Source organism: Microtus oregoni, unplaced genomic scaffold (assembly GCF_018167655.1).
Source record: "Microtus oregoni isolate MIOR12 unplaced genomic scaffold, Mior012 000043F_ref0000047, whole genome shotgun sequence".
In the NCBI taxonomy this organism is placed as follows: domain Eukaryota; kingdom Metazoa; phylum Chordata; class Mammalia; order Rodentia; family Cricetidae; genus Microtus; species Microtus oregoni.
The window spans coordinates 13,894,736-13,921,962 of record NW_024543210.1 but is presented as its reverse complement, the minus strand read 5'-3'; the positions used below and the strand labels follow the sequence as shown (position 1 = coordinate 13,921,962).

The 27,227-nt window shown below is 42.5% G+C and overlaps 1 protein-coding gene across 2 annotated transcripts in view; it reads left to right on the top strand.

Moving 5' to 3' along the window:
- Window positions 1-26,759, top strand: part of Ttc8 (tetratricopeptide repeat domain 8) — a 52,551-nt gene extending 25,792 nt beyond the window's left edge. For both annotated transcript variants that reach the window (XM_041633266.1, XM_041633267.1), the window contains 8 exons: window positions 4,037-4,122; window positions 7,917-8,004; window positions 9,998-10,108; window positions 18,508-18,647; window positions 20,050-20,224; window positions 20,531-20,653; window positions 23,165-23,248; window positions 25,804-26,759. In XM_041633266.1, coding sequence (XP_041489200.1) covers window positions 4,037-4,122; window positions 7,917-8,004; window positions 9,998-10,108; window positions 18,508-18,647; window positions 20,050-20,224; window positions 20,531-20,653; window positions 23,165-23,248; window positions 25,804-25,920 — 924 coding nt within the window. In that variant the 3' untranslated portion in view covers window positions 25,921-26,759. The remainder of the gene's footprint in view (window positions 1-4,036; window positions 4,123-7,916; window positions 8,005-9,997; window positions 10,109-18,507; window positions 18,648-20,049; window positions 20,225-20,530; window positions 20,654-23,164; window positions 23,249-25,803) is intronic.
- The last annotated feature ends 468 nt before the right edge of the window (window positions 26,760-27,227 follow it).

Below are 27,227 nucleotides of genomic sequence, written 5' to 3'. Positions count from 1 at the left end.
TTCTAGGGATCCAAACTCCTGGTCATCATGTTTGATCAGAATGATATTTACCCACAAAGTCGGTTCCCCAGCCCTTAGAGAGCTTCCTATGGGCATAGACATGACCCAGTGAGACATCATTGGGGGAACTAGCAGGAAGCAGGTATTTTCTTGCTGACAAGGAATATAAAACAAAGGACTTTAAAATGTTGAGGGACAGTGTATAAATTATTACAAATTATAGATAATGCTGTACTTCCAGTTCTCAACAATTGTTAGGAAAAATAGCTTTATTTGCAATGATCACTATAGTGTTAGATATGGTAGAAAAATGCTTGGAAAGCAACATAAATGCTCAGTGCTGGAAGATAAATATGATGTTATAATGAGCAGCCGAATGGACTTTCATGCAGCCAGTAAAATAATAGTTACCAAAATTATAAAAATTGCAAATATTTATTTTCTATTGTTAAGTCAAAAAGTATCCATTCAGGATGCTAAACAGAATTATAACTAAATACAGGTACACATATACCAATGACAGATACTTGGATTATTTCTTGAGAATAGGTTTAAGATCTTCATTCCATGTGTGCTTGAATACCCACAATGCATCAACCAAGCAGGTTGGCCTCGTGGGACTAGTGGAGATGAAGTCTCATTTTATATTCTTTTTTCAAACTTTTTGTCTGTTTCCTGAATTAATAGCAATTTTTGCTATTATAGATTAAGTACTTCAATAAATTTACATGCTCATAATTGGGCCCCCGTATTTTTTTCATGTGCTAGTCACTCCAGTGTGGAACACTCAGGGAGGTAGCTCTTTTTGTTTTTACTTAGTGAAAACTACAAACTTTCCTCTCCTGTTTGCACTTGTGAGATGACAGGTTTATTCCTTAAGCAAATAATTGCTGCAGCCCTTGCCTTGCTGCTGTGCTGGACTGGAGGAGCTGGGGACATATGCCTGTGCCTGCTTCCTGCCCTCACCAGCTCGCACGCTCACACGCACATCCTTGCTCACGGTGCTCCTTGGACCAGACTCTTCCATTAAAATGTCATTTTAGATTTTATCACAAATGTTATTTCCCAAAAAAGGATTTAGATAATGAGCACAAACCGGACATTTTTTAACCTTTTATATATTTTTAACATCAGCTGTAAAAAGAAAAAATAAGGATTTTTTTAGCCTGTTAATGAAATCAGAGCTGCTTTCATATGCATTATCTTCAAATTTGTTGTTGTGACAAAACACCATGACCAAGGCAGGTAGAGAAGGAAGAGTTTATGTCAGCTTAGGGTTCCAGAGGGTCAGAGTCCATAGAGAAGGAAGAGTTTATGTCGGCTTAGGGTTCCAGAGGGTCAGAGTCCGTAGTGCTGACTGGAGGTCGTAGGCAGTTATGGTAGTTGGATGCGATGCCGAGAGCTCACTTCTTGAACTGCAAGCACAAAGCAAAGAGAACAGCTGGAAATGACTCTTACAGCTGGCCTCTAGTGACATCCAACAAGGCCACACCTTCTAAACCTCCTCAAACAGTGCCACCAACTGTGGACCAAATGTTCAAGTATAGGAACCTATAGGAACAGTCTCATTCAAACTCCCACAAGAGGGTTTTCCCTTGGGGGAGCGTAGGGGTCTTCAGAAGTCATTACAAGAATTCTTGTCTAATTCAGCCCAAGTTCTCATGTGATTAAGAATTGCTAAGATGTAACTTTTTCCTGCCATTTTTATTGTCTCAGCAATTTATATTTTCCTTAATTGGATTAATGGGAACCATCTGGTTCCTCCATGGGAAGATTTGATTCAGGACTGTATCTGAAGGCAAACTCGGCCACCAATCATAAACACTGAGTCTAGCCTTAGGAAGTCAGGGCATATAAGCATTCAAATGGAAGATTTAAAAAAACAAAAGTAGAAGGTTTGGTCTGTTTATATTAAACATGACAGCGAATGTGAACTGCTTGCTAGGAATGGTCTTAATAAAGGTTGAGTCAGAGATAATGCGCAAAGATATTTGCAGTGCATGTCTGAATGTAGCCCTCTGAAAACACACGTTTCCCAGTGTTTCCAGAGATAATGCCACTGGAAGTCATACTTCTCGCTTATTTTTTTTTTTGTCTCGACTTTTATTTCTGGCTAGAGGGGAAAAAGGAAAATAAGCACATGAAAGTATAATCATATGTGGCTTGTTTTTCATTTCCATAGCATTCAAGTAAAGATGTTGATTTTTTAGGTCCATTAGAGGCTCAGCATGGTGACACCATTCCTGGATAAGTAGTTTGCATATTCAGAGGTCTCCCCTGGAGCAAGTGAGATAGAGAACACATGGAAAAGTAATTAATTTTGCAATAGTAGGTTGAGGGGACTTTTCTGGCATTAATTTCAGAAGAGAGCTGATGTTAAAGAGGACAGTAATAGGGGATGCACTTTGAGATAATAGAACTGAAACATCCAAGTGTTCCTTTAATGGAACTGTTGGCTCTCATGATTATATTAACACTGATTCCAGAATAAAGCAGTCTCTCTATTGGGAAGACAAATAAGTATTAAAACTCAGAATTCTCATTTAACTGATAATTCCAGTTCTACTCAGTGAATCTTTATAGAACTTTTAGATTTCCGTGAACTTCAAATTTGTGTTAAAACTTACTCCTTTTCTTTTCTTTCTTTCTTTCTTTCTTTCTTTTTTTTTTTTTTTTTTTTGGATTTTCAAGACAGGGTTTCTCCATAGCTTTTTGGTTCCTGTCCTGGAACTAGCTTTTGTAGACCAGGCTGGCCTCGAACTCACAGAGATCCGCCTGCCTCTGCCTCCCGAGTGCTGGGATTAAAGGCGTGCGCCACCACCGCCCGGCTTCCCTTTCTCCTCTGTCAAAAGGTTTTCCACTTCCTCTCTCTAAAAATCCCAATTCTTAATTGGTTGTGTCTGGTCTGACCATGTAAAAACACTGGAAGGAAAAAGCTCCAGAAGATATGGGATTGTGGCAGAGAGGTGATTGTGGCTAAGGACATATGCTCTTGTCAAGGACCAGAGTTTAGTTCCTGTTTCCAGCACCCACATCTGGAAGTGCACAACCACCTGTAACTCCAAGTCCTTGGGATCTGGTGTCTCTGGTCTCTGCAGGCACTTGCACTCAGACACACATGCACTCACACACAGAAATCCTTTTAAAAAGGTGTCAGATAAGCAGTTAAATATGGAGGACAACGTTGATTACTAGAAGGTAAAGTGACATCAGAGCCTTGAGTTCTGATCATTGAAGGCAGCAGGAACCCAAGTACTGACTTCTTAGCCTCTTCTGTGCCATCCCACGCTCCAAAAGCCCCTTTCTTTCTTGTTCTGAAGTCATGTATGTTCCTTAACATGGAGGTTACAGGTCCCTGGTACCACACCCAGCTTTTCCTGGGGACTGGGACCTGAGCTCATGTTTCATGCCTGCACAGCAAGCACTTTGCCTGCTGAAGCCCTGGCCCCAGGCCCCATAGCAAGCCGGTGCCTCACTTGTCCTCTGCTGTAGCTAGTGATTATGATTAACCCCAGGGTTGGTCGTGCAGATGAGGCAAATACCCTGTTCCTGAGCAATGGCTCCCACTCTTCCAAACTCCTCTTCTGTCTACTTAGTTCGTCCTTCTCTTTCTCTACAGCTGTATTTGAACTGGGGACTGCCGCTGGACCCACCTTACATACAGAAAGCTTGCCATCACTGAGTTTTGAGGCGTTTTGAATCTTTAGAGAGTAGCTACAAAGTGGGAAGAGTAAAATCCTAGTGTTTTAAATTCAATTTTGTGCCTTGTATATTAAAATTATATTCTGATTTATTGTACATCTGCTTCCCTTCGACCAATGTCTCCAACTTCTGTGCTGCTAGCCCTCTGGCCTGGAACTGATTATTTAGGGGGAATTTGTGGGGCCATCTGGAAACTTGGGCAACTGGAATTTCTGTCTAATTTCTAATACATGTTTTGATTGATGCTAATTATGTGGTTTATTTAATTATTTATCCTCCTGCCTGCTTTCCATTAGAAAAGCATTTTGTAATTGGAAATGAATTGTTTTCAAAGGCTTTGGACTTGGCATCCCTTTCCACAGAGCATTCTCAGTACAAGGACTGGTGGTGGAAAGTACAGATCGGAAAATGCTACTACAGGTAAAACCTTCCCCATCTGTGAAAGCTTTAAAAGTGGAAATATTTTTATGTCATCCAATATGATGGTGAAAAAATAACCAAGTTTCCTCATGAAGCAGTGGCAACTTGGGCTTATCTGAGCAAACGTTTTCTGAACCGTCACATGACAGCGGTAAGGACATGTGCCCTGAGAACCTGTCACACAAGGAAGCTGAGGCCAGAGCTCAGTTGTCATTTTCCACCATGAGCTGGTTAGCGACAGACCTGGGACTAGAACCCAGAGTGTTCAACTCAGTCTGTCCTCCTGGCTTCAGGACCTCACTTACACAAATGCCTCACATCTGTAGAGTGCCCTGCAGAGCTCGCTTAAGACTCACAGCATCTGGAGTCAGCTGCTCAGTTGACGAAGATTGAGCCTGGCCAATGTGAAGCAAGTTGTTGAAATTCATAGAGCTAAGAAGTGATACAGCAAGAATTTCAGTTTCATTTACTGGTTCAAATTCTTTTATTAACACTTTATTTATTTAGTTGAGACAGAATGTGACCATGCAGCCCAGACTGGCTCTCATTTTCCTCCTGCCTCAATCTCTGGGAAGTCAGCATCAGCAGTCTGCCACACTCTGCTCCTGTTTCCATAATCGTTATGGTTTTTATAGGACCAGAATATTTCTTAAAAGTGCTTAATGTTTAGATACATCCAAAAGAAAACAAACTGAGAGGTCAGCAGAGGCATTACTAATTCTAGTGCAATCTGATGCTTGAGGCTGATATTCAGAAAATTTAGAACCTTTGGGGAAAATGGAAAGGAAAAAAGTCATATTTTCTAGACCAGCGCTCTGTGAGGAAAAGAAGAAGTGGGCAGAAAACGTGCTTGTGCTGTTGTGGAAATTAAGGAGACTTTCCCTTTAGACGCCTCGCATACAGCTCTGAATCATTTTTCCCCACTAATAAATTGAAACGTGTTTTGTACGAGAGATAATGTGAGATCATTATAATGTTAAAATTTTATGAGTTTAATTCTTAAAGACAGTTTTAACATCTTGAGCTTCTATACAAAACCTCGAGATGTGGTTGATAATTAAAGGAAAGCATAACTCAGATGCTTGCTACTGCCCACAGGTGATGCCATTTATATGGTGAGTCTCCTTTCAAATGAGCGCATTCTATCATGTTACATCATCATTCTGTCCTTCAGAGCATCTTTACTATGCATTCATAGTTCCCTCGTTCATAGTCATCCACTTAGCCAATGAGCAACCTCTCTCAGATGGGACCACAAAGATTTATTAGATGTTACTTTCAGATGCTGAGACAGACAACAAATAATTATTATGATGATTCCTATTATTATGGAAGCAAGGGCATGACACACTGGGAACCCAGAGAAAGAGCTTGTGATGTCAACTGTTGAGGTCAGAATTGCTTTACTAGAGGATGTGGCCTGAAGCTGACTTCAGCCTTTGTTCCTGGCCACTATATCCTACTGACCTTACCTCTGCACTCTCGATTTCCTCTCCTACTGCCCAGCCCCACTGCAGTGCCCTAATTCTGGACATTTCGTTTTCACTTACTGCAGTGGTTCTCAACCCTCCTAACATTGTGCCCCTTTGATACAGTCCTTCTGGTTGTGGTGACCCCAACCATCAAATATTTTCATTGCTACTTCATAACCATAATTTTGTTCTTGTTACGAATCACAATGTAAATATCTGATGTGCAGAATATGTGTGTGGTGTGTGACCCCTGTGAAAGGGTCATTTGACCTCCAAAGGGGTCGTGACCCACAGGTTGAAAAGCACTTCCTTCCTGCTTATGGTGAGGGGATCCGCACAGACAGCTGCTGTTGGGCTCCTTGATGACTCCATTTGAACCGTTAGTGCAGTCTAGTGCTGTTGTCCCTGTCTGTCTGCTTTCTCATGTCTCTCACTGTTTGCGTTGTCATGTCCTTTTCAGTTAAATGAATTCCTCAGCCTGTCCCTACATGCTATCCACTTTCCTTTCTGTGTACATATATCATATTGCTTCCCCCTCCCCCCAGAAATGCATGCCAGCACACACCCAACAGTTGAGTCCTCATCCACTATTCTCTTGATTTACTCACTCTTCTGCAAGTAATTTTCCTCTTGGCCATCTAAGTCAGTGAACACATTTAGCCCTTTTCTATCACGACGTTAAGGGCATGCTTGCTATCCTCTTCATTTTCGCATCTCTTTAACATCGTGAAATGTGGTACGGTGATGCTTCACAGCTGTGTGAGGTTCATTTGCAGGGAAACGGTTGGCAGCTGTAGGGCACTGTCGCTCTGGATTCTCTGACATTGGCCCAAGTTTATGAACCTGACTGATGTGTCATTTATTTATTTATTTATTTATTTATTTATATGTATCTAAATGTGTTTCTTGAAAGTCTGTGTGTGTGTGTGTGTGTGTGTGTGTGTGTGTGTAGGAAATAGGGAGATAGAGAGGATGTGTGTATATGTGGAAGCCAGAGGTCCTCTTCAGGTGTCGTTCCTTAGGTGCCTTACCCCTTTTTCTCACATGTTCTCTTGGTCTGAGGTTGGCCAGTTGGGCCAGGCTGATTGTCCAATAAGGTCCAGTGATCTCCCCCGTTTGTCTCTGTCACCCCAGCATTGGAATTACATGTGCATGTCACTAGGCCCAGATCGTATATAGTTTGGGGGATTGAACTCTGGTCCCCATGCTCTATTTCAAGTACTTTATCAACTGAGCAATTTCCCCATTCCTTAGATATCTTTGAATATGCCATACTCTGTTCTTTTGTTCAATAATTCGTGTGACAAATTCATTTTATTGTTTATTATTTCTATTTCTCAGAACTTTGGGTTCTTTGATAATATTTTATACATAGTCTGTGAAGAGGAAGGGACCTCTGCCTCCTTACATGCCCTCTAACTTTACGCTAATCTGTTGAAGTCACCTTACATCACTTTAATCCCATCTTCCAGCCGCTGCTAGTATATCAGCTACACCAATGCTTGAAGTCTAGATCATGAAAAAATGACCAAAGCTATTCTTTCCAGCTGCATGTGAGATTAGCCCCATGGATCATATTGTAAATAATTTTCAGTTTATTTTACAGAAAAAGTACATCTAAGTAGCTCATAGATTGCTAAGAGTGAATAGTTATCAGAAAGCAGAACAGGTCTACTCAGGACAAGCTGAATGAAAGTCATATGTGCTTTGGTGAATGTCCTGGTAGGACCCATGCTTCCTGGGCCACAGGGGTGGACATTGACATCAAAACTGTCACTTAGGCAAGGATCAAGTTTCAGATTCACGGGCAGAGGAAAGCAAGATCTGTAGAAAAGCGATGCTATAGCTGTAGGATGCAACTGGCAATTGTTGCTTTCATTAAGATAGTATAGGGATAACTAAAGGGGACAGGGCTTGTCTTAGGGAAGGAGATGTTTTCAAAGAAGCACTGTCCTTTAGCTCTTCAGCGAAGTGGCAGCTCCACAGTTATCCAGGTCACTTGCCATATGTGCAGCTGATTATAAGCTCTCGCAGTGGTGACCTGATGTGACCCCGTTAGAGACAGCTTGTGGTCCTGCTGCAACACGCTTGTAGTCTTTACACCATCCGAGGCTTAGCTATCTCATAACTCTGGGAGACAGGTGGCTTCTTGCTAGCTTTTGTTAGCATACCTGTTACTGTCTGTGTGCCCAGCATCACCTGCTTTGGTATATGCTTGCTCTAGGGTGAGATGTGTCTGTTCATATCCTCAGTGTTTGAAAAACAATGATGTAGCGTTGATTTTCCAATGGCATGTCTGATTTTTTAAATGGCTGTTTCTAGGTTAGGAATGTACCGTGAAGCAGAGAAGCAGTTTAAGTCAGCCCTGAAGCAGCAGGAAATGGTAGACACATTTCTCTATCTGGCGAAAGTAAGTAAATATTCTTAACTTGAGTGAAAACTGTCTACTTAGGGTGCTGGCCACTGAATGGGGTAAAGTTGCCAGTTCCTTCTGGAATATTTGGCAAGTTAATATGTTCAGACTTATTTTTTATAGCAAGCAAAAAATAGCATATGGAGGGTACCCACGGCACAAGGAGTTGATGGCTGTGGGAAAAAAAAGAAAATTCCTTTGACAGATTGTTTTTTTAGGACAGAAGGAAACACCACAGACTCACCACCCTGTAGGTAACAAAAAGGTATTTTCTGCAGTCTATTTTGTCGCAAACCTGAGCAGGTTGTATAAAACAAGCCCCTTTGTTTTCAAAACAAGATTTCACTGTATAGTCCAGATAGACTTTGAACTCACCATCCTCCTGCCTCAGCTTCTTGAGTAGCTGAGATCCCAGGCCTGTGCTAGCAAACCCTGCTCTAAGAACAGGGACTGCTTCGTAGATTGCTTTATAGGACATAAGTTACTCAGCTCTGAGCACGATTCAGTGTAGGATATTGTAGCAGGCTTGTTAGCAAAGACAGGTTAATTTAATCCATAAAGTAACCCTACAGGGTAGGTTTTATACCTTGCTTTGTGCTGCTAAGGAAAATGAGACTGCAGGAGGTCAAATTTTCAGCATCACTGAGCTGAGAGCAGCAAGCTCAAGTCCACTGTGCTGTATGATGTGACTGTAGCTCCAGTACATGGGCCACCTAGAATTTTCAGTGCAGATTGAACATTCCTAATCTGGAGTGCTCCCAAATCTGAAATGTACTGAATGCCACCATATGATTGCCACAAGTGTAAAACTGCCTTACATGTACATGGAAAAATACCAGTGAAACGGCTGGAGATGGCTCAACAGTTAAAGCATTTGTTGCTCCTCCAGAGAATCCAGCTCGATTCCCAGCACCCACATCATGGCTCACAACCATCTGAACTCCAGTTCCAAGAGATCTGACACCCTCTTCTGGCCTGCAAGGGTTCTAGGCACACAAATGGTGCACAAACATACATGCAGACAAAACACCCATACACAAAGTAAAAATGAAAACATTTAAAAAAAATCAATGAATTTCACGTTTAGACTTGTGTTCTGCAATACCCCCAGAATACCCCAAAATCAGAAATTGAGACTACTTCTGTGTAAAACATTTCCGAGAAGGGAAGCTCTACTTATATTGGGATAACGTCATCGCCTGAGCCTCATCAAGGCCTCTTTGAATGAAAACACTTGATGAAGTGGTAGGTATTACATTATTGTGGTCCAGCTGTAGAAAAGTTTCCAAGTTAAGAAATGTGCTGTGCGCAGGAAAAGAGCAGGAAAGGTGGGGAAAGGGCTGTGAGCTGCTGTCTTCTAGACGAAACACAGACGTTGCAATCATGATCTCATAGCAGTTAGAATTGCTTGCGTGAGCCTAAGCCTAAAATCAGTCACAGCTGAACAAAGGACTTGTAAGACCACATTCCATCCTGCTGAACTTTTGGCTACCGGTATTTCCTAGGTGAAGGACAGTCATTGTCTTCCATTGTGTATCCACCCGTGAGCCCTCCAGGCTCCCGTGGGTAGCTTGAAACCCATAGTCATGCACGTTACCCTGGTTGAAATTAGTGAGTCAAGAGACGAACCAAACAGATGTGACTATCAGAGAAAGACTCATAGGGAGTGGAGGGTTGGTGTGGGCAGCAGGAAGATGCTCCCCTGGCCCTTTCTCGTTTATGTATTACCGAGTCTTTGTGACAAGAACATCCCCACAGTAAACATTTCTTGGGGTGATGAATTTTATGTACAATATGCAGATATACTGTAAAGTCATTATTAGAATCTAATTATGTCTATGAAAATTCATTAATTTCTGGGAGAAAATTTGTTTTTAACCAATAATTAAAACTTGTTATATAAATGTTATTACTTTAAAAACCAGTAAAATAATCTTATTGAAATAAATCTTGCTTAAAGTAATCTTATTAAAATATATCTTGCTTTTAGGTTTATATCATATTGGATCAACCCGTGACTGCTTTAAATCTATTCAAACAAGGCTTAGATAAATTTCCAGGCGAGGTGACCCTGCTTTGTGGAATTGCCAGGATCTATGAGGTAAGGTTCACGTTATTTTTAAGGCTGGTGTAAAATTGAGGTTGTGTGCTACTTTAAAAAGCTCATAGGGCCCTTGGGGTCCTAGTAGGGAGCAGTTTATAAAATTAAGATCGTTGGCTGTGATTCAGCAGTATAAGGAGAGATTTTGCTGTGTGTGTTTAATTCAGCTAGATTTTTATAATGAAGTATTTTAAACACCCAGAGGTCAATGATACAAGACAGGAATTTAACTTATTTTTCCTGCATGGGTAGCCTGTTATCTCAGCACACTTAATCCTTTCCCAAGATCTGTAACACCAGCTATGTGGGGGTTTTCTTTGTTTGCTTGCTTTCCCCATTTCTGGTAGACATGCCTGAGCCTTCTATCTGTTTCATTGGTCTGTTTGCCCAGCGTCTTACCAAGCTCATTCTAGCTACATTTCTGTAGTTTTCTAATGGTAGCTGGTAGGTTTGCCTTCATAGTTTGGACTCTTATTCTTATACAGTTTTAGATTCATGTTTTCAGATTCAACAGAAAAGTTTCATTAACTTCTCTTTCCTGCTAATTATTATAGCATTACAATAATCCCAAGGCTAGATTAGGTAATCCTACCCCCTGGTTTTTCTCTTTTATAATTGAAAATTTATCTCTCTGCTCTTCCATACTGATTTTAAGACTAGTGCCTTGAGAGACATATTTCTTTTTAGCCTTGCAGGCATAATGACTTAGATTGACAGGGTGGGTAAGTAGGCTGCCTTATGACATAACTTTGTAGTTGCTTCATTCATTTTTGTGCTCCAGTGAATGTTTTGTGATCATTCCCAGAAAGGTTGTCGGGGGAGTCACCAAGCCATGCTAAAATTCAGTCTTTTCGTTAATACTCCCAAAACACAGCATAAAACATCCAGCAAGGAACATTGTGTTAGTGGAAAAAGACACAAAACAAATTCAAAAGTAAAGGGAAAAGGCTCGCGGGCAAAGTTCAGAGGAAGCAAGGGATAAGCTTCCAAAAGATCTCGGCTAGTGCAGTGTTAATTGACACTACCAACATCTACTTATCCCACCTAGGGAACCGGTGACAGACAAAAGTGCAGACACCACCCAAGTCCACATCATCGGGGGGGGGGGGTGTTACTTACAGGAGTATAGATGAAGGGTTACTTACAGGAACAGAAATAACTCATAGGCATCACCAAAGCCCATCCCAGCCTGGGTGACAACTCACAAAATCTGGAAACCCAGAGCATGCTGCCAGCTCACAGGTTGGAGACTTGTCTGTTTCAGGCAGTGCAAGTGGTCTGTGCTTTTCCATGTAGGTCTGCTGATCTTTGCTTCTCTTAGGCAGCTGAACTGGTTGGTGCCTACTTCCCCCAGGGGCGTTGGCTGGTTCATCTTGTCTGAGCCTCTCCTAGGCAGCTCAGCTTTTCTGACAGTGCTTCTCTTGACAGTGGATATATGCTTGGGGAAAGGGGAACCCAGTGCATCCAGTCAGTTTCAGGGACTTCCTGAGGCATTTGAGTTGTTCACTTTTTGAGCTTAATAGTGTCCCTGCAGGATGGAATGTTTCAGCTCTGTTCAGAAGAACACCCTTTTAATGTGCGTCTCTGCAGGGTAGTCACAACATGGAGTCACAAGGAGCACACTTAATTCTTCCAGCAACAAGTTGTGACAACTCCTGCAGAGTGTTGTCTGCCAGGAGTCTCATTAGAGACTGTGTGTGGACACCATGTGCCTATCATGTACCAGAGCTAGCATGTAATAGCACAAACCACACGGTACCAATAGTGTCGCATTAGCAAGGCTCCTGTCATCTGGGGAAAGTTTGTATGAGAGCAGGAATCAGCTGAGTTCCCCAGTGCATACCTTCCTAAGAATAGCAACCTCAGGTCTTCTGTTAACTCTTCCATGCACACGTGTATTCCTAGGTGTAACATGAATGGATGTACTACTATGAATGGAGGTAATTTCTGTTTGATGATGGTGGATAGAAATGCATTATTTTTAAAAGTCAGTTTGATATTAGCCATTTCTCAGACCCTTTGTCCTTCCTTTTGATAGAAGATTTAGCTGTCAGCATCTTTAATTATGACTGCTTTTCAGAAGAATTCCATCTATGCCTGTCTGATGCAGTCACTGTTGCTAAGGCTGGGACAGGCCAAGGCTCTGAACAGATTCCCTGGCCTCCAACTCGCCATCCTCCTGCCCCCATCTCTGGAGTGCTGGGGTTGCCCTTGTGCACCACAACACCCACTGGTCCTATAGATAACAGTGTTTTATTGGCTACCTTCCCCTTCTCTTCTGAGTGGAGTTGGCAGCAGCAGGGAGAGGAGTAGAGAGGAGAGTGGCCTACCTGCAAGGACCCTGTAGAGCCCCCCCCCCATCCTCCACCCCGCCTTTGCAGTTAATTTCCTTTCTGCCAAAGCTAACCACGCCAGAGCCAGATTTCTGGAGGATTCCTTTGCTCTTTGTGTGACGGTGGTTTGGAGGATAATTAGCTAAGTCCTTAGTTTGCAGCCACACCACATTTGCCTCTGAGGACTTTGCTTTCCTCTAGGGTTTTCCCTTTGTGTTCTTTCCTTACCGCTGTGTTCATTCTGTCATGGTCTGCGTGTTTCCTGCTTTACAGTGAGCATGTATAACCTCTGCTTCCTTGCATTTCTTACAGATGCTTTCTTAAGATATGCATCTTTATTAAATTTTTGATGCTTTTGAAATTTTTTGAGGCATTTTGGTAGAAAGGCCCTCATTTTAACTATTCTTTGCCAAAAAAAAAAAAGTCTGAAATTAGAAACCTAATCTTGGAAATATTATTCCAGTGGCCTTTCAACTTTATTGTGTGTGGAAATTGCCTCAGGCATGTGTAAGAAGTATGGCCCATCAATCTCTGTCACAGGCCTTTGTATTTTGAATGCGCTCCTTTGCTATTCTGAGCAAAACCACTGCAGAATTCACATCCTTGAGCTATTTGCAATTTTACTTCAAATAATTCAGCTGTAAGTATAGTTCATATTTCATGAATTGGCTCAGAAATAACCACTTTAAAAATCACTTAAACTAATATCAAGTTTATTGCACACTTGAGGCAATATTTACATATAAGGAAATGTTATTTTAAGTATATGCTGTTAAGATCTATTCTCGAACTATTATGATTTACCCAGTTCTGATGCAGGAATAAGTTTAAGGACCAAAAGAGACTCCACATGAAAATTTAGAATGTGACAAAGATTGAGTTACTGGATATTAATTAAATACTTTAAAGTTAGAGCAAATGAACAGATGTTTCATGTATTAAAACAATGATTTCAGCCAGATTTAAGCTGTGTGTATGTGTATACATATATGTGTACTATGAGGCCAGAGGTCACCTTGGTGTGAGGCCGTAGGAGCCATCTCACTTGTTTCTGAAACGGGGGGTCATCAATTAGTGTAGCCTGGCTAGTTGCTGCCTGGCTGGCCCATAGGCCCCAGGACTCCCCTTGCCAGCACGGAAATCACACACAAGTCACCACAGCTGGCTTTTTAATGTGGTTTCTGGGCCTTGAACTCGGGTCCTCAGTGTTTCTGAGACAAGAATTTTACTGAATGAACCATGTCCCTAGATCTCAAATTTAAACTTTTAAAAAAGAGTTAAAACTTCAAAACATGAAACTATTCGGTAAAATATCCTGATGAAAACAACTTAGGGAAGAAATGATTTATTCAGCTTACAATTTTAGATTAAAACCCATCACCGAGGGGGAAGTCAAGGCAAAAACTTAAGCAGCTAGTCACATCTCACCTCTAGTTAAGAGCAAAGAGAGAACAAGCACACCTAGCTTGTTCTCAATAGGCTTTCTCTTTTCATACTGTTTAGAACACCATGCCTAGGGAATGGTGAGCCCCATGATGTGTTGGTTCTTCCCTATAGCAATAGTCAACACAGCCCCCACAGACATCACACAGGCTAGCCTGGTCTAGTAGTCAACACAGCCCCCACAGACATCGCACAGGCTAACCTGGTCTAGTAGTCAACACAGCCCCCACAGACATCGCACAGGCTAACCTGGTCTAATAGTCAACACAGCCCCCACAGACATCGCACAGGCTAGCCTGGTCTAATAGTCAACACAGCCCCCACAGACATCGCACAGGCTAACCTGGTCTAATAGTCAACACAGCCCCCACAGACATCGCACAGGCTAACCTGGTCTAATAGTCAACACAGCCCCCACAGACATCGCACAGGCTAACCTGGTCTAATAGTCAACACAGCCCCCACAGACATCGCACAGGCTAACCTGGTCTAGTAGTCAACACAGCCCCCACAGACATCGCACAGGCTAGCCTGGTCTAATAGTCAACACAGCCCCCACAGACATCGCACAGGCTAACCTGGTCTAATAGTCAACACAGCCCCCACAGACATCGCACAGGCTAACCTGGTCTAGTAGTCAACACAGCCCCCACAGACATCGCACAGGCTAACCTGGTCTAGTAGTCAACACAGCCCCCACAGACATCGCACAGGCTAACCTGGTCTAATAGTCAACACAGCCCCCACAGACATCACACAGGCTAACCTGGTCTAATAGTCAACACAGCCCCCACAGACATCGCACAGGCTAACCTGGTCTAATAGTCAACACAGCCCCCACAGACATCCCATAGGCTAACCTGGTCTAGATAAGTCTTCATTAAGACTCTCCTCCTGGGTGATTCTTGGTTGTATCAAGTTGAGAGTTAAAACCATCCAGCAAAGAAACCATGAACATGTAAAAAACAAAACCATAAGCAGATTATTTGTATAAATTAGAATAAGGATAATCTTTTTATTTATTCAGTTATTTTTTTGTGTATGGTGGTTTTACCTGGATGTAAGTCTGTGCACCGCAGCGCATGTTTGGTGCCTGTGGCCAGAAGAGGGCTTTTGTGAGCCATCATGTGGGTGCTGGGAGTGGAACTCAGGGCCTCTGGAAAAGCATCCAGTGCTCTTAAACACTGAGCCACCTGTCACTTCTACCTGAGGAAAAGCTTTTTATCCAAAGCCAAGTAATAAAGGCATAACAGTAAAGACTGATGTGTGAGAACTTTCATTCCCTACATAGATGTCCTATATACCAAAGCCAAGCACAGCGGTGCACACCTTTAATCCCAGCACTGGGAAGGGAGAGGCAAGCAGAACCCTATGAGCTCAAAAAATAATCCTATGTAGAAAAAAATTAAATAAAATCAAACTTAAAAGGTTAGGATATCACCCAGGAAAATGCCTGCTGTGCTTGAGGTAGATGGCAGGTGAGAGTCCGGTAGGTGTGGTGGCCGCGCCAGATACCACCTCTGGATTTGGGCTCAGCAGCCTCCGAAACATAGCTGAACACCTTTCTGTTCACTATAGATTATTCTCCCTGTGCTATTCTTCAACAGCAACACAGAATGCCAGTGATAGAGGGCCAAAGGCAGGCTAGCTAAGAAAATAGACACGGGACACACATTGGCAACTCACAGAAAAAGCAAGTGTGATGTCTCATATGTTAAGTGCCCCATCTCTGTCAGAATTAAAGAGTTAAAAGCTAAACCAGCCATAGGCCACTTCCCAGTTGATTGGACTGGCAGAGGTGAAAAAGTTCCACAGAACCTAGGCTCCCAAGGGTGTGAAGAAACAAATTCCATGTGTGAGCACTGTTGACGGTTGATACATGGTTGATGCAGCCCACCCGGAAGCTTTTATAGTCACCAAGGAGAGGTCGAACCAGGTTCTTTGGGGGGCACTTTTACTTTGGGAATTTCCCTCTAGTAGAGTGTACAGCTATGCAGAGATGTTTTATATCTTGTTCTTTTGATTAAAAGATGTAAAGAAACCAAGGTTCCCTGAAAAGGAACTGGGTAGTTTATGAGAATGTGACATGTTTTGGTGAGGAAATACAAACACACAGTGGGCTGGTGTGATAACTCAGTTAAGAATGTGCTTGCCTGGCTCAAGGTCAGTCCTCAGAACCTACAGAAAAAGGCCAAATGAGGTGGTGTGCACGTGTAACCCCAGCACTGGGGAGGTTGGGACAGAAAGATTCCTGGAACCCAATGGCCAGCCAGTCTAGCTAATGAGCTCTAATTTCAGTGAGAAACCCGTTCTTAAAAGAAAATAGGGTGAGCAATAGGGGAAGTCACCCAGCATTGGCATCCAGCCTCCACACACACATACATAGACAAATTTGTGCACAAATAATGTCACACACAAGAAAGAAAAAGTGCTCTGGCTGGCCCTTGGCCACTTCACTGAGAGAGAACCATGCATCAGTGCACTTGGTCTTCAAGCACCTGCAGCCTAACCCAACTGGGAGTTATATTGCAGGCCAGTGAGTTGCCCTGTCGCAAAATTCAAACTGGCTGGTCGTTGAAGAGTGACAGCCAAGGTTGACACATGGCCTCCACATGCATGTCCATACATGTACACACCCATCTATACGCATAGTAAAACACATGCACGCACATATGCGTATAGACTCGCAAGACCCCTTTTCCATATTTGAACATCTCTGACATCGGGGTGCATCTTTCCTTGCATTACCATGTTGTAGTTGTACAAAGTAATGGGGTTCATGTACTTTGATCTTATTTACCACCTCCTCGCTGTCTTGTGTCCTCCCTCCTCCTTCCCCCAGTCATCTCTCTACTTTTCTGTTTCAAGTCTTTTTTTTTTTTCTTGAGTGAAAACATACTTATCTTTCTGAGCCTGGCTTTTTCTCCTTAACATCAATGATCTCCAGTTTTATCAATTTTCCTGCAAATGACATAACTTTGTCTTCTTAATGGCTGAATAGTATTCCATTGTGTTTATATATACCACATTTTTCTTTTGCTCCTTGTAGCCAAGTAACAGCTGTTATGTAGTTTTCCTCATCTGCAGCCCCTGTGAAACCTGGCGATTATTCCAATTAACCAACATGGTGAAGATGGTAATTACTTCTGATTGTTGCCTGAAAGCTTTTGTTGACACCTGCTGGTTAAATCCAGAAAGCACAGGCGTCAGCCTCCCAAAGCAGGAGCTTGCACGGGAATCCTGAGCAGTGGTAGGGAGCACTGTATGGAGCATTGTAGTGGATCTTAACCCTCTTCATCTCAAAGATGAGAAGTAGGTGAGGCTACAGACATGGGTAATAGCTAGATACATTCATTCTATACTATGTGCCTGTCAAGGCTGCTCATTGTATCCCACAGACATATAAAGTTATTAATAAAATTTAAAGAGCAAAGCACCGAGTGCACAGACAGTACACGGATGACCAAGTGAAACGGGGACTTGGAAGAATTTGACTGTGTGTGAAAGAACTTACTTTACATACTTCTTTCTGTGTATAAAGATGCAAATGTGGTCTGGAGTACAAGCCTGGTCAAGTGAGTCTTGTACCAAATACTAGTTCTGTGTTTAAAGAAGCAGTGTGTGGTGCTTCTTGCAGTTGGCAGGATCTTTTGGATTTGATTTAAAAAATGGTTCAGATCTAACATTAATAAGTGTCCTCCTGTGGTAAGACCAAGTGTGTGGGTGATAATGGGTGTCATGTAGCTTGAGAGGCAGAAGAGATCTGTGTGAAGTTGGACATAAAGAAAGCTTTCTGGAGGGTGGACTGGTCCTTGAGGTAGATGTAAGAGGTGGTACCTTTATTTATTTACTTATTTTTTTGGTTTTTCGAGACAGGGTTTCTCTGTGGTTTTTTTTTTTTGGAGCCTGTCCTTTTTAACCTATGTATGTATTTATTTCTAAACTAGGTCTGGGTGGCTTTCGTTTCATTCCTAGATCTGGTCTTTCTTTGGCCTTTTCTTCTTGTTTGGTACAGCCTGTAGTCAGTCACCGGCAACTCCTTAAACACGAGGCAGCTTGTTTGGGACATGCTGCTGTTTCTAATCCCCTGATGGCTCTCAACTTAGTATGGAGTCTGAGGCTCTTCACAGTGCCTCAGCAGGTTCTGGCTGCCCCTTCTCCAGGCTCACTTGAAAATGTTTCTTCTAAGTGTTTTCATTTTAGGACTGTGTGCTTTGGTCTCTCTGCCAAATGAGACTGCCCCCCCCCGACCCCCACATGCTGGCTCCAACACCTCTCTTCATTTATAGCTCTGTTAGACAGGGCTTCTTCCAAGGTGACTGAGAACAAGCAGCCCCTGCCTCCCTTTCGCTCTCCGCTCACCCTACCCCGTTTCTTTCCATGGCTCATCCTTCCCTGACATTACACTGACTCATTTGTTTGTCTTCCCCCCAGCTGTCATCTCCTTGGGGACGATGACTTCATGTTTTTGTTCGTATTTCGTCCCTACTGTCTAGAACAGAGTCTGACATATGGCAGGCTTGAAATAAATACTGTTGAATGAACGAACTTAGTCAGAAAAAAAAAAGCAGCTTCTTGTCCAGTGTTAATAAAACGTTGCTCTTCTGTCTGGATGGGGACTAGGAAATGAACAATATTTCCTCTGCTGCGGAGTACTACAAAGAAGTTCTGAAACAAGACAATACTCACGTGGAAGCCATCGCCTGCATCGGAAGCAACCACTTTTATTCTGACCAGCCAGAGATTGCGCTCCGCTTTTACAGGTGGGCGTTACATTGCGCCTGCAGCCAAGTCAGTGAGACAGTATGGGGATTGAATGAAAACGTAGAGAAATGCTAGAAAGGCCACAGGTGTATAAATCTAAGAACTGCGTCTCTTGGCTGCTTCCTGAGGTTAAAGTGATATTCGGTACTTTGCGGATGTGCAGGCTGGCATCCTGGAAAAACAAACCTGTGTGGCCAAGTTTTCATTTTAGCTCTGTGTGAGTTTATGCTAGTTGTCAAGAAACAACAGAGGCTAAAGAGCTTCTTGAAATAGTTCTTGCTGCCACTGCCCTTTACTACCACAAACCTAAAGTCAGGGAGCCTGGAGCAGGAAGGTTTGCAGGTGCTCTGTGTTCTGAACCTTAACAAGGACTTAAGACAGGGTCACCTGTTCTGTGAGACATTTTCAGCTTTTCCCAAGTATATTATAGTCTGGTTCTGTTTTGAGCACATTCGTATTTTGTCCTTTATGTGGCTTCTAAGCTACACTTTTTGATCATTACGTTCACTGTTTATCTGTGCATGTCGGGGAGGGGTGCATACTGCACGGCTTGCTTGTGAAAACTAGCTCCCTTCCTTCCGGGGCTCTCCTTCTACTACCCCAGTCCCTGGGATCAAGCTCTGGTTGTCAGGCTTGGACACAGGTGCCTTTACCAACCAAGCCATACCAATGGCCCCTAAAATTCACTTTCACCTGGTGGTTTCAGCCCTTGTAATATACAGGGACGGACTGGCAACTGACAAGCTTTTCTAAACACATGCTGGAAGCATAAAATAAACAGATGCCGCCCCGCACGTGTGCAGCTGGCCAACCTCTCCACCCCTAAAGTGGGTCACGGGCTTCTCAAGCGGCTAGGCTGGCTTTTCGTTTGTGTGTCTGAGCGCTGTCGGATTAATGATGCATAGAAGCAAAGCGGGGCTCTTGAGCTTCCTTGGGACAGCTGAGTGCGGAGCACAGAGACCCACTCCAGTCACACCTTCCGTGGCAGAGGTTCCCTGGAGTGAGCCTGTAGCACATCTGTACCACACAGTACATGGCAGAATCCAGGGCACTACTGAAGGCTTGGTGGTAAGCATGGAGCACACTCTGCAGGTTGGAGCAGGTGTCAGGGAATTCCTTGCAGGTACTGAGGCCTCTGAAGTAACATGTATGAACTTATGTGACCACTTCTCCTTTCTTTCTAATAAAGCTTTTTCAGGGAGAAAACAAAACAAAACAAATCACTTTCCCTACCTTGTCCCTGGATACGTGCCCTATGACAAGTTATAAGCATTGTTTAAAACATTTATTGATATGCTTGTGTCAATGTTCACCAGGGGTCCCAAAATTATTAAATGAATTGACTTCTAACAATGTTGGTAAAGGTAGTCTAACAGCAACTTTGTGCTCCTCTTTGAAAAGACGCCTCTTGCAGATGGGAGTTTATAACTGCCAGCTTTTCAACAACCTGGGGCTGTGCTGCTTCTACGCCCAGCAGTATGATATGACTCTGACCTCGTTTGAGCGTGCCCTTTCCCTGGCCGAAAATGAAGAAGAGGCAGCTGACGTCTGGTACAACCTGGGGCACATTGCTGTGGTATGTTTTGTGTGTGTGTGTTGTGTGTATGTCTATGTGGTGCATGCGTGTGCATTTCCTGTTAAGGACAAAGTCACCATATGTTCATGTGAAGAAATTCTCAGACATAATAAATCCAGCTGACAATTTGGAGATTTTCATCGTTTTATATCCTCAAGTTAAATTCATGCACAGAACTCACACCTCCCCGCTGTGATTGGTGCTGGTTTTCTCTATGTAGCTGGGGAGATTTATATTCCAAATGAGGGGGGGGTGTGGCGTGGGGAGCCTGTGGCTTCATGTGCGCACGTGCACTTTTCCTTTCAGGGGATAGGAGACACAAACTTGGCCCATCAGTGCTTCCGGCTGGCCCTGGTCCACAACAACCACCATGCGGAGGCCTACAACAACCTGGCCGTGCTGGAGATGCGGAAAGGCCACGTTGAACAGGTCAGAGAGCTGCATTTCCTCAGAGGAAAGCTGGGACACTTAGCCCTCATTATCTGTTACACTTTTAAAATAGCTCTAGGGTCCAACAGGCCTGGTTCTGTTACCAGCTCCATTATTACCAGCTGTGTGGCTTTGGGCCCATCACTTCACTTCTCCGCGGCCAAAACTGAACATCTGATTTATTGGAATAACGTACACCTCCATGTTCTTCCCACCTGAAACGCACTGTCTCCCACCTGTGGTGTAGCTGCTCCTGCCAGTGCCCTAGCAGCCCCCTTTCAACCCCCCTTTTTTCCCGTCTGGCACTCCTGCACCCACACTGTTTGGCAATCCTCTCACCCCACCCCTAGCTTGGTGTGGTCCCTCTTCTCTACCCCATGTTCATCTCTTTCCTGCACACACACACACACCCGGTGGGCACTTTACTGACTAAGCCATCGCCCCCACACCCCTACAAGGGAGACTACCGAGCGACTTAATGACGAGTGAGTAAGGCAGCGGCGCATCCTCCTCTGAGGACCCTAATGGATTTTGTTATAAAACTATCGTTTTATTAGTGCTTTTTAAAAACCCTCCAGTTCCTTCTCTTTCCATTTGGACTAAAGCCCAGGCGTCCTGGCCTGGCCTGTGCAGGCCCTACATTCTGGTCCCTACCTTGGAGACTATATCTGTGTGCTCCTTTCTCACCGGCTTTAGGTGCATGAGCAATCCCACTGCTCTACAGACACACAGGGCTTTGTCTCCCTTCGGGCCTTTGCAGTGCTCCAGAACTTGCCGTGACAAGTTTCTTTTCGTCACATGAGCCTTAAGTGTCATCTCCTTGGAAAAACCCAGCATCGGTCTAAGAAAAGCCCTGGAGGCCTCGCACATCTTGTGGTGTTTCCTTTTTCTTGTTTTACTAGCTATTGGTATATAGAGCAGACTGCTGGCTGTTGAAAGCAGGGACCGCGTCTGTTATGTAACTTCTGCGTTCTCAGCACCAGAAACAGCACCTGGCATATGGGAAGTCTAAGTCAGTGTTGCTGAAGTGGCCGGGGACATGGCTCAGTCAGTAAAATGCTTGTCACACTAGCTTGAGAACTTGAGTTCAGATCCCCAGCACCCACTTAAAAAGCCGCTGCAGCCTGCATCTGTACCTCAGTACTGTGAGGCATGTGTGTGTCCATATGATTTCAGATGTGTTGAAAAGTTTTATATCCCCCATTTTATAGTAAAATCTAGTATCTACTGTCTTATATAAGTTGGTGTCCTTTTTTCCATTTCAAAAAAAATGATGCATGAATTTGTTCTCAGGGTCTTTGGGTTGCGGCGGGGGGTTGTTTAGTGGCATGGTATGAACTGTGGTACACGCATTACCATCTCCTGTTATGCAAAACATGGTCTGTGCAAAGCATGATCGTGTGAAATGTAGCCTGTTTCATGCTTTGAGTACTTTTGTTGGCTAGTCCATACCAACCTGACACATGGGAGAGGCTTTGGAAAGGAGGGAGCCTCAGTTGACAAAATGCCTCCATAAAAATCAAGCCGTAGGGCATTTTCTTAATTAGTAGTTGATATGGGAAGGCCCAGCCCATGGTGGGTGGTGCCATCCCTGGGCTGGTGGTCCTGGATTCTATAAGAAAACCATGAGTAGCAAGCCCATAAGCAACACCCCTCCAAGGCCTCTGCACCAGCTCCTGCCTCCAGGTTCCTGCCCTGTGAGTTTTTGTCCTAGCTTCCTTCAGTAGTGGACTGCAATGCAGAAGTGTAAGCCAAATAAGCCCTTTCCTCCCCAGCTCGCTTTCAGTCATGGTGTTTCGTCACAACAATAGGAACCCTGACTAGGACAGTACTTTAGAGAAAGCTTGCCACTTCCTGTTGCTGTTTCACTTAGCAGACTGATCAGCAGGGTCGTGAATGTTTGCTCCATCTCATCCAACACACAACTTTGGACTTTGAAATGACTGTGAAATGTATTGATGTCAAGTTGTTATGAGGGAACAGACTGTTAAAGCCGCCTAAGTTGATCTCCAACGAAAAAGCTTAAATCAAGAAGACCTTTTTTTTAAGCTTTGAGAAAATCGAATTTCAAATTATGTATCATACTGAAATGCAAACTTTATGAGGCAGCGGTTCTTTTTTTTTTTTTTTTTTGGATTTTTTTTTTTTTTTTTTGGATTTTTTTTTTTTGAGACAGGGTTTCTCCGTAGCTTTTGGTTCCTGTCCTGGAACTAGCTCTTACAGACCAGGCTGGCCTCAAAGAAGCAGCGGTTCTTAAATAACGTACGTCTACCCTATTCAAGTCTCTTATTTCCTCTTTTGAAGTATGGATCACTAACATAATTTTGCCAGGCTGTCCAGAGTAAGCTATATTTTGTTACATCATTGCACTTCCTGAGGAATGTCATTTGTATTTTCCATGGGATTGTTTTAAGTTCCTGTCCCAGGTAAGTTTTTTTTTACCTAAAGAAGTCATAGCTATAGTCTAACATGCGCTCATATGGCTGCCTTCTCCTCGTTTCTTCCCCACAGGCAAGAGCGCTCTTACAGACGGCATCCTCTTTAGCACCCCATATGTATGAGCCGCATTTTAATTTTGCAACCATCTCTGATAAGGTATTTTCTTCCTTTATTAATTTATCATCTGACACATTCTTGATCTTTCTTGGTTTAAAAAAATACAGATTGAATACATTTTAAACCTTATCTTTCTGAACAGAAGGTTGATTATTTTCAATCTGAAAGAAATGACTTTTTAAAATTTTTTATCACAAATATCTTCACTTCAGGAGATTATGTAATAAACTTTATCACTGGGTATTGACTAAAACACCACTATAAATTGCAGAAGAAATCTCTTACATTTTGAAATACCACATTTAATCACTAAAGAACACTTGTGAGATAATTCCTGGCCCAAGAAGGATTTATAATAGACTTTTACAGCAAAGGAATCCTGTCCATTATCTGCAGATCATATTTCCACCACACCTTTCTCAAGATTGTTATGAATTAAGGCTGGTAGTGAATGCTGTTTTGTTATGAGCAATACGGGGGGAAGGTAGTTGTTAATATTCTGTTGCCAATCAGTTAATATCCAGAAGTCAACAGAAAGAGTGAGCTATTTTCATAAAACACAGACAAGTAAGCCAGGGCACCAAAGCATCTCAGCATTTTTACCCTTGAAAAGTAAGTCTGTCTTGAGGATTAAGAAACAGTTCAAAATGTTTATGATATAAGTACAGGGTTTTATTTACTAAAGACATACGCGCTGTATCTTTATAACATGATCACGAAATTATCCATGTGTCTGTTTTGAAAATAGAAAAAGCTCCCACTCATATTACAATTTGGGGAACAGCTACTAGATACCAGCTTCTGTTGCAGCTGCTTTACTTACCTTCTTGAATTCTCTGCAAAACCCCATCAAGGTTTCTTTGCTGAGCCTCTCTGTGTTCTAGGCCCTGTTGTCAGCATAGAAGACATAGCAAAAAAATGAAGCAGATGAAAACTGCTTCTTGATGCTTGCATTTTCATGGAACCTGAGGCTCACAGAGGTTACAAGGCATCCATAGGACTGGTGTGGAGGCTGTAAAACACTGGGCGCAGGAAGCTAAGGCAGGAGGGTCCCTAGTTCAAGGTTAGACCAACAAGATCCAGTCGCAATAAAACCCAAGCAGCAGGGGTCTTTGGGGATGAGTCAGTGATTAAGAGCACTTGATGCTCTTTCAAAGGACCAGAATTTGGTCCCCAGCACCCACGGCAGGCAGCTCACAAACACCTGCAACTCCAGCTCCTAGAGATTCTGCATCTCTGGCTTTGTTAGCACCTGCACACACATCCACATACCCACATGCACTCACACCTATACATAATTAAAAATGATAAAAATTAAACCTGAAGCAAAACAAAGACGCACCCTAAAGCCACCTAGCAACGTGAGATTCCAGACTGAAGCCCAGCTCCTATGATGCCCTTCCATCTTGCACTGTGCCATGCTGCCACTTAGTTAAAGGCACAGACACTTTTTATAGGAAGGCCAGCTCACCTGAGGATCAGTGTACCTTTATGATTCTTGGCTCAAAGAATTCTTAATTCTTATAAGATAGTTCAGAAAAATATTATAAAATAGAAGTAATGTTGGCAATGTTTTGATATATTATGAAATAATAATGTTGACAATGTTATGATTTTAAAAGGAAACCATTTAAATATAAAATACATACATATATATGTTATTAAAAATCTATCAAAGTTGAATCATCTAGATTTTTTGTGCACATACTAAAAATTTTCTGTCTTTTCAGAAGTGCATACATGAATGAAGGCAGATTATTTTTCTTTGGTACTGGACATAAGCAGAGTTCATTGAACATTAGAGATACCCTTTATAAACTTAAAAACCAGTATCTGCCCTGCATTATTATGTTTAGTGTTACTTAGAACCCCTCAGAACATAATTTATATCTTTTAAAAACAATTTATTTAATTTTATTTTATATGCATTGGTATGAGGGTATCAGATTCCCTAGAACTTGAGTTACAGACAGTTGTGAGCTGCCATTTAGGTGCTGGGAATTGAACCCAGATCCTCTGGAAGGGCGGCCAGTGCTCTTAACTGCTGTGCCATCTCTCCAGTTACCCCCACCCCATCTTTTTTTTTTTTCCTTTATCTTTTTTGGAACAGGGTTTCTCTGTATAGCCCTGACTGTCCTGGAACTCGCTCTGTAGATGAGGCTGGCCTTGAGCTCACAGAGATCTTCCTGTCTTTGTCTCCTGAGTCCTGGGATTAAAGCTGTGTGCTACCAGTGCCTGGCCTTTATATCTTAAGTTAATATATTTTATTTAAATTTTCTGCCTAAGAGATACTATGCTAATCAAATGTCTCTGTTGGATGTTTCATTTATTATAGCTATACAGGCCTGAGTCTTTGCAAATGCCCTTTTATACGTACCGTGCTCTTAGCAACAGAGAGAGAAAACACGCATTTCTGATTCATAACTAAGCAACTATAATGGAGCATATGTTACTTATATAATTTTATTTACCTCATTATTTATGATGGATTTAAAATTTAGATAATTCTAAACTGAATAATTTACTTTTGAGAACTCTTGACATCTTTCCAATACGTAGATCTTATTCTGTTCCTGATCTGGTATTTCCTACAGATTGGAGATCTTCAGAGAAGCTATGTTGCAGCTCAGAAGTCTGAAGCGGCATTTCCAGAGCACGTGGACACACAGCACTTAATCAAGCAGTTAAAGCAGCACTTTGCTATGATCTGATCAGTCCTCGGACCAAATACATCTCCACAAAGGGCCCGTGCACAGGAGAGAGCAATGTACACATTTGTAGCCATAATGTCATGCAGACCTAAGAAGGTAGCATAGAAGACTGTAAACCAAGCCTGGCGGTGGTGGCGCGCACCCTTAATCCCAGCTCTTGGGAGGCAGAGGCAGGCGGATCTCTGAGTTCTAGGCCAGCCTGGTCTACAGAGTGAGTTCCAGGGAAGCCAGAGAAACCCTGTTTCGAAACAAACAAAAATACTATAAACCAGAACCTACCTTAAGAAGTTTGTTGTTTTATAAGGTAATATTTTAAAAGAAAGATATAAGTATTTCCTAGTTTTGCTTTTCATTCATTGTTAGATACAGACCCTGTCAAACAATTATGTCATGTATGTGGGGTGCACTTCACCCCATTATTCCCTTTGTCCCCTATCCAGTGTCACAGTCACTTTCATGTCATCTGTACGTCTAGTAGTTTAAGTTTCTAAGTAAAATCTAGAGGCCACACTTTAGAGAAAACATAAAATATTTGTTTCTCTGAAACTGACTCAACTTGTGTATAAAACATTTTTTTCACTTTGCATGAGTTTTTATTTCATTTATCTCTGATGATACAAATTAGTTTTAGATGCCCATTAATCTTATATATCAAACTGTTATCTTAAGTTTACTTGAAATGAAGCACTACTAGTATTTAGCTAATGTGTGTCCCAGATGCCCACTGGCTCACATCTTGACAAAAGTTAACTCAAAACAAGTTATGAGTTATGGACAAACTTTTTCTCTCTCCCTTTGTCCCTTCCTCCCCTCCTCCCTTCCTCCCCTCCTCCCTTCCTCCCCTCCTCCCTTTCTCCCTTCCTCCCCTCCTCCCTTCCTCCCTTCCTTCCTCCCTTCCTGCCTTCCTCCCCTCCTCCCTCCCTCCCTCCCTTCCTCTCTCCCTCCCTCCCTTTCTCCATTTCTCTCTCTCTCTATATATATACACATGTATATATACTTATATATGTGTATATGCGTATATATGTATGTGTATGCATATTTAGAAGAAATAACATGTGTACATTTGTACCACACAGTGATTTCTTAGCTAAAACTCTAGAATCAGAAAATCAGAAAAAAAAGAAAGAAAAAGATTCATAAATTTGAATTCTTGGACCTTTAAGCCTATCATGCTTCCAAAGGCATTACTAAGCATAGAAAAATAAACCATTGACTGGGAGGAAATATTCTTAAGGGCAGTATGTAGTTTATAAATGACTTTCATTGAGAATTAAATTCAAAACATGTAAAAAGGCTGGAGATGATGG